This window comes from Etheostoma cragini, chromosome 17, assembly GCF_013103735.1.
Source record: "Etheostoma cragini isolate CJK2018 chromosome 17, CSU_Ecrag_1.0, whole genome shotgun sequence".
Classification (NCBI taxonomy): Eukaryota; Metazoa; Chordata; class Actinopteri; order Perciformes; family Percidae; genus Etheostoma; species Etheostoma cragini.
In genome coordinates, this window is record NC_048423.1 from 25,146,586 (window position 1) to 25,154,951 (window position 8,366).

Below are 8,366 nucleotides of genomic sequence, written 5' to 3' on the forward strand. Positions count from 1 at the left end.
AACAGATATCAACTACAGCTAACCCAGCAGTATTGTACTGGCAGGGCTGTAGTCAGGACTGCCACAGGCAGGGAGAATGGAAGGTAAAATTGATCTGCTTCACACTGGTGTGTATTAGTTAGACATGCATTTAGCTTTTTTTCTAATACAGAACAGAATCTGCAAGTTGAAAAAGTCTGCGTGTTTTCCCTGAGCATGGATTTATCCAATTGGCCACAGAAATGTCGGTCAGAGGGACTGGATATCTGAAATTAGCTGAAGATAGTTTGTCTGTAAGAGTGTCAGCCCGGACTGGTCCAATCCTTTCACCGATACCTACATCTGTATTTGAGAGAAACAAATATGTTGGCTGAAACATATATAACATAAGCAGGACCCTTTAGAGTAAAAACAAAACGGTTTCTTAAGTACCACAAATATACTTTTGGCATTTTGGACTTTTTTCTTTCACTTTATTAGAGTAAGATATACATTCGTGACATAAAAAATGGGGCGTTAGGAACTAAAGACAAATGATTCAATGGAATATAAAAGTTTCAATGCAGCAATGAGAATGCACAAATTAGATGTTTTTTGACTGTGATGCAAACACTTCCTTTACATAACTGACATGCTAGAGCAACATATGAAACCATTTACCCTCTCACTGAGGACGCAGCATTTTACCTTTGAACTCTCTGTGCCTACGGGGCACATCTTAAAATCTAAACAGGATTCGTATTTATTAAGAAAGTGTTTACATGAATCCACAGAAGAAGAGACTCGTCCACTTGTGCAGAGAGGATATTCAGATTTGTTCACAGTCCAGACCTATTAACATTGTTTTCCTTTTACAAATAAGTGACGTTTCCTCCCTCCCTCCCTCTTTACCAGCTCCTATCTGATGGCCTGTGAGTAGCACCTCCCCCATCCTGTTCCTCCCTCCCCAGATCACCATCTCCTCCCCCAGTTGGCTCATGTCTGAGACATGACACAATGCTGAAAACAGCCTGTTCCCATTTCGCCTCAAAAGACTGAACCAGGGAATATCATTAGTCTGTTGCTCTTTGTTTTGGTCAGCTCGGGCAATGATTAGGTCCATCGTGTCCTATTATCTTTTATATGAAAGCATACTAGGGCAGGGGTGTCAAACTCAACTTCACTAAGGGCCACAATGGAAACGAGAATCACATCAAGGGCCACACATGTACAGTTTAAGGACATGCATACATTGAAAAAGTAAAATATATTCACATGTATTACTGCATGTTGTTTTGTTGTCATTTTTGTAGCTTTTTTTGTACTTTCTTGTTTCCACTTTTATGTGGCTTTCTCAGACCTTTTTGTCGCTTTTTAAGTAATGTGTTGCTTTTTGCTGCTTTTTTGTTTCTCTTTTCGCAGGCTTGGAGTATGACACATTTGGCATAGGTGGTGTTATGCTGTGTTTTTTTATTTGTAATTCTATTTTTATGAGTTTATGCTCAATTTTCCATGAAGTTACCAAAAGTCTCTCATAGCTCATTAAAACCTTTCTGGCATTCTGCAGTTTGGGAAAGCAGGAAGCAGGTTCCTCTCTCCACACAACATTATGGGATGGGAGAAAAACGTACTCTAGTTTATTGGGAGATCTGACCAAAAATGTGGGACATCCCACATGGGAACTTCTGGCGGCTGAGGAGCTATCCTGTAGATGAAACGCTGTCTATATACTAATATGAGAGTAATAACTGACATTTATAAACACATGCCTAAATGCAAACAGAAATGACATTTAATTGCATGTAGAGCAGGACAGATTTTAAAACCAGGTGGAAACTGGTTTTGAACGGCATTATTAGTCATGTTGCGTCAGTCTTTGTTTAATTTCCAATCCCAGCCTAAACAAAAGTGTCTGACCACGTCCAGATGTGACTGCAAATGGGATGAGCCGATCTAGAAGGTGATCGCTAGGGCGTTAAATTACCCAACCCCCTCAACACACACCACCAACAAAACCCCTGTCCCCCCCCCCCCCCCCCCCCCCCCCCCCCCCCACACACACACACACACACACAATTCACAGACAGATGTCAACAACATGCAGAAGCCACTTCATTTCCCAAACAGTTATGTAAATGAAGTACCTTTTGGTTTTCTATCCAGCTGAGAGCTTTGACTCTTTCAGTTGACTTATTACAAGTGCATCAAATGAGCATGTGGAAATATGCAGAGACACCCGGCTAAATACGTACAGAACCACGTTCTGCTTCACAAGTCGGACCTACTAAATTGAACTTTTCATCAACACAATTTACAAAATTGGTTCCATCTCCAACCCACTAATGGCTTTAATAATGCTAATATGTTGACTGTTCTTCAGAAGGCTCTGGCAAAATAAAGCACAGGGTCATCTGATAAATAAGGTGAAGCTGGACCAAAGTTTGTTGCACCACATAGCAACGTTGTCCGGAACACTCTGGATTGGCCAGGCTAATACATGGATGCATGCGTTCCTGGTAGACCACTTTGAGATCTGAACGACAGAATGTTTACCTCCCAACCATTAACACATGAATAAACGATTGTCAACATGTTAACTTTCCTAAACTGTAAAACCCTGTCTCAGCCTATTATAAACCTCTATGCAGTGCTAATCTTCTGATTGACCTTCAACCTCTTGGATCTATTATTCAAACCAGTTTTCCTGGTCCATATTTCATCTTCTCACAGGTGCATGAAGCACCACTCGTGTTAACGCACTGAGTGGTAACATGAATATGAATTGTGTGGAGCCATGGGTAACAAACTCATCACCCAGATCGTGGATGCAGGGTGACCTGTGATTGGAGGATTTGTTCTACCGGGATACTCTGAATGTTCGGCACAAAAAACATGGCATTCCAGCAATTTGGAAAAATAATAGCACAAAAACAATGCACTTTTCTGTTTCATTTTACAGTTAAAAACATCATTATGCAATGACAAATGGGACATGAAACTAAACCCAAGATTCTCTCGTCACATGGTGAACACCTTGGCAAACACGCCCAGAACTGTCCACTAGCGCTGCAAACAACAATTATTTTCATAGTCAATAAATCTGTTGATTATTTTCTTGATTAATCGATTAGTTGTTTGATCTATATAATTGTCAAAACATGGTGAAAACTGTGATCAGTGTTTTCCAAAGCCCAAAATCTTACCAGCCCATCACCTCCTCCCATCCCCGTGTCTCCTTGGTTCCTCTTGTAGAGGTCTTCTTGTCCGGCCTGACATACTCCAATATTCTGCCTTGATTTTGAAATAAAGTTTTTTTTGTTTTGTTTTTTAGTCTGCAGTTTCAGCACTGCTGTATTTTGGTGTGTATACATCCATTTTTTAAATTGCCTGATACATTGAACCAACACAACGGATAAAACACTTGATTAACCGATAATTACCTTGTGTTAAGAAAACTTCTTTATGGCTAGGTGATCAGCTGAGATCCAATTGATTTTTCTCTCGCCGTGTTTTTCTCGCTGCACTGCAGTCCCCAGATGGATCAGAAGACCTATCAATAATCTGAGGACTTGTGACGTTAAGGGAAAAATGCTTTGTCAGCTAGGAGCCCGACATTACACTGTACTGAGACCAGGGCTGATATGAGACAATCTTTGGAAACTAAGGAATGTAGGAGCTCAGCTATCCCTGGCTTGGACGGCTATCCATTTAAACCCGATCGTATGCTTAGTCACTGGTCAGTTGTCTAAAAAGCAGATATGGCAATTTGACTCAGCCTTCAGTGCAGACAGCAGAAAGTCAAAAGACAAGACATGACCTCTATCTCATGGAGGATCATAAGATTAACATCTGGAATGGCATATCTCTTTGCATGAGTTGTATAAGTGACAATATTTTCTCTTACTTTTATAAAGAGATATTAAACAGTTATAGCCTCTGCCCTCCTGTGTGGGCCTTTAGAAAATGGCCTTGATTGATTTCCATCACTCTGACAGATTGTTCAATACCTTTTTTATCTTCCCAATACCGATTCCAATACCTGAACTTGCCAATACCGAGTACCTCTAATCTCTAATTATTCGTGCAAATTTGCTCTGGTTTATTGACATTTCTTTAAGCCAATCATAAATGTTAGGCGGCACTGTGACTCTTAACGGAGCCACGGTGCCTCTGCTAAATAGTCTCAGGAAGGAAGTGGTTTTGGTGGAACATGTGTACGTTCAGAAGTAGTTTAAGTTGTCAACAGAAAACTCAGATTGGACAGATAGTCTAGCTAGCTGTCTGGATTTACCCTGCAGAGATCTGAGGACCAGGTAACCATAGTCCTCAGAAATCCACCGGAGGTTAGAACGCCAACACACGAATGAGGGACATCTGGCGGAATTGTTGATTTTTAGTAGGATGTGTGCAATAAAGCTTCTTTTAAGCACAGCTTAAGGGACACTCACAATTTTGTTGTATTCATTACAGTAATAATGACAATAAAGGCTTCTCTTCTTATTTTATCTTTATCTTAAGTCTGAACTGGCCCACAGAATGTTAAGCCAGCATATAAATATGGAGGACACAGGGCCTCTTTTATCCTCCTTGTGCTGCTGTGAAAATACAAGACAAACACTGATCAAGTTGTTGACTGCACAAGTAAATGACATTAGACACGGAAACTTTAGAGACATTTCACCTAATGTGATCAGTCAAGCTCAGGGTCACGCCCATATGTGACATCTGGCTGTGAGTGTTGTCATTTAAATGCGAGTCAATGCAGCTGGCTTTCACTGCAGGGACAGTGGCTACAGTGGGGGAGCAGCATTCATGCTGCATTCATGCTGCATGGGAATAATCCCAATCAACCCAAGAAATTGCATCATGCAAGAGTTTTAACTCTTAAGAAGGTGTAAAGTAAGAGGGATAAAGAACAGACAGCGGCAGGACCCAACCACAAAACATTTATGGTAAAAAACTTCATCTATAGTTTAGACTAGTTTTAAAATATCACTAAGCAATTATCTTTAGAATATATAGGGTGATACAAGCAACTTATTTTATCACACATACTGTACACATGGCACCTGCAGTGTGATAATCTCTTACACCATGTATAAAGCCCTTCCTTCACATCTCAGTGATAGTTACATCCAGGTAACAGCGTGTCCTCGTGGCTGACAAATAGGACTGGGTACTAAATACTTTTTAGGCACAGACCGAATTGCCTCCGTAATATTGAGAATCGAAAAATGCCTCGTCATTCAATACCTAAGGAGGAAACCTTAAAACTCCAATAAGCACAAAACATACTTCTAACAAGATCTAGTAATGTCTGAGATTGGCTGTCTAAGGTTACACATCGTAGAGACACAAAAAACTCTACGTAATGCATCACTGGCGTAGCAGGAGCTGAAATATAACCGGTATCCAAATCATGGTATTGGTACCGGTACTCAACCGGTGTTCATTAGGGCGATGTACATGCCAAACGGGAAAGGAAGGCATTTTTTCTAACCAATTCTGTTACGGCATCAGTCGTTACTAGTGTTCTAATCTGGACGTCTGATCTGCCACTAGATGTCCAATCAGGCTAAAGGCGTGCTTCAAATGGCCCCGCCCCTTTTGGGGTGATTCCAGTCAGGTTGCAAATCTCCTCAGAAGTCTCTCACAGACTCTCATGTAAAATCATTTGTTTAAATATCAGAGCATTCAATACAATCTCTCAGGGCTTGTACTTACACTCTTTCATCATACGTATAGAGAAAAGAGTGTGTTGCAGCATCAATACACTCACGCACTATTGTCAAGATGGCTAGCGTGCAGTTCAAATTACGAGCAAGTATTACGTAAAGTGAACTTTGGAATTGAGCACGCAATTGCTTTATGTGCGGTGTTTATATAAAACTCGCTCCTCAACTTATGCTTGCTATTATTGACTATTGTGATGTTGGATATCCAAATGCATTTAACTCAGACCATGTTCCACCTAACACAGCATATAATACTTATCTCTCTCATCCCTGGATACTGTATAATGCCTTAATTGGCCATCTCTGAGTAGCAGAAGAAACACTCACTGGCTTCAAGTTATATTTAAATGTATTTATTTCAATTTCCCTCCTTATTTAGAATATTATTGTGTACCTTATACATCTAACTATGAAGTTTGACACTCTACTCAACTCTAAAAAATAAAAAAGAGCTTATAAGTTTAAGGCTCAAGCAGATTGGAATAATCTATCTGTGGAAATATGATTATTATACAATATGATTGGTTTATTTAAGCATGTCCTGTCTGCTCACTTTAAGATAAACCTTTTAAAGATGTATGTAATCCTTATATCTGCTGTCCATACCTAGGTTTATATTGACTGTAGATAGAAAGTCACGCATACTTTACTGTTTACTTATTGAATTATTATTGGCCATCTTGGCCTAGTGGTGGTTGTAATGTTTTGAAGAACATATGCAGGTGTTGTTGTTTCAGTTATGTAATTGTGTTACATGGTGGGACCCCTCTAAGACGAGATGATACAACGGGTTCATCCTAATAATAAACACATTTGAACACTAATCATTCCCAGAAATAATTGCCAACAAATGTTTTCGGGAGCCGCCACTGAGTTGAAGTTACACAAAAGTAAAGTGGTCTGCAGCGCTCATCGCTGCAGGACCTCATCAGGGTGCATTCTCTTCTCTTACATAACACTGGAGCTCTGCCAAGCCCCCGAGAGGTTAGTCCTCAAATGGGTCTTCAGAGGAACTTCAAACCAACCTTACTCCATTCCCGTTTTCCTAATTGAAAGCTTGTTGCTTAAACCTGAAAATGTATGACGTCATACAAATGATTAAAAACTGGGGGGGGGGTCTCCATGTGAACTCATGGAGAAACCCCTTCTTACAGTCTACGGAAGAAAAGTACAATCTAAATATATCGTTACCAAACTTGGCTTGGTGCACTGAGTGCCAGACAAATCTTATCATATGAGTTTTTTCAATGGATCTTACATATTGATTAAGAATTACTGTACGTATGTATGTGTGCTTTCAGGCAGAAAAGGACAGATATTCCGATGAAGTTCACCTGAAGAATGAAGAGAGTGACATCACGTCAAACTTATCTTCTTAATGTCCATCGAGCAGACTAAACAAGCTGGACTTGTAAAACCATTTCTGACACTGATTTTTAACCCACCTCAGTGTAGGCTACCGTGTCTAGACCCAGCATGGTCCCACACACAGCCCGGTCTGGGCGGGGCGGGGCGGGGAGGGGAGGGGGGGTTGAACACTGCGTTACCTGAGAACGTGCTGCAGACTATTTTGCTGCATTGAGTCACAACTCCGGCGGGACGGGTCATGTGACCAAACTCTGCACCGTTATGAAGAAGCAAACTGAGCTGTATCTGTTCTCCAGCAGCCCCTGAACCCCAGAGCTCAACCTCGCAGTCGAAGCCACCCCGAGAGCAGAGTAATAACCGTGTAATATCGCCATGTTTCCCTGTGCCGGCCATTAGCCAGCCTCCTGTATGCTACACTGCGGCTGCCCTTGGGAAGCCGAGTCCGTGCTCCATCGCTCATTTAGTGTGGAGGTGTCATCCAGACTTCTTGGACAACACCGTGATTCAACCATTTCCTGTCTTAACAACCTTTCCTGACCTCAGAAATCCCACTGAATGCATGTGAACGCGTCCCAGAGACAGACGAGCACACCGAAGCACATCGCGCCACTGTACCGTTATCGTTATGACTGCTATCAGGAATGATAGAAAGCTACAAAACAATAGCTTCTTTGCTAGTATTCTAGCGTGTTTACCTGATATTATCTTCTCTGTGGCCGTTTCTTTTTCAGTCATTATTTCCCGCAGTTTCACCTCCTCCCGAGCCTTCTCACCAATACAGCCACACCAAGCAATTTTCCTGCTTTACTGTACCGGAGAAGGAGAAAAAACTTCCAGAAAGCAGCCTCCGCGCGGCTAATTCGATGTAGCCTTCACGTCCAATACGCCTCCCCGCCTCGGGTCTACGTGAAAGGCCGTTAGAAAAAAGAAGGAAAAACAAGCACATGGAGTAGATTTGGGTTCTGGAGGTTTTTGAAGCAGGGGGGTGGGGGGCAGTGAGACTTCGCAGAGAGGATGTTGCAGCCCGGACTGCCGCTGCTTCAGCTGTGTCCGCCCCTCCCACCACATGCACGGCTGTCCTGGCCGGGAATCCTGCTGCAGCCCCCCCCCCCTCCACAAGCCACACATCAGACCAACTTCATCAATACATAGCCACAAGGTAGACTGGCATGACTCAGTTCAAACTGGTTTTCAGCAGGTTCCTGTTCCGCAGCATGGGCCATCATTTAAGTACATAAATAAATAAATAGGGTTACATAAATAAATAAATAGGGCTGTGAAATAAATCCTGAAAAGAATAGGCAA

At 41.8% G+C, this 8,366-nt stretch overlaps 1 protein-coding gene across 5 annotated transcripts in view; it reads right to left on the reverse strand.

The window, feature by feature from the left end:
* hspa12a (heat shock protein 12A) overlaps positions 1–8,146 on the reverse strand; it is a 35,788-nt gene extending 27,642 nt beyond the window's left edge. For 4 of the 5 annotated variants that reach the window (XM_034899089.1, XM_034899088.1, XM_034899087.1 and 1 more), the window contains exon 1: positions 7,757–8,146. In XM_034899089.1, the coding sequence (XP_034754980.1) occupies positions 7,757–7,796 (40 nt within the window). In that variant the 5' untranslated portion in view covers positions 7,797–8,146. The remainder of the gene's footprint in view (positions 1–7,756) is intronic. The other variant, XM_034899085.1, reaches the window with a different exon arrangement.
* Positions 8,147–8,366: the final 220 nt, after the last annotated feature.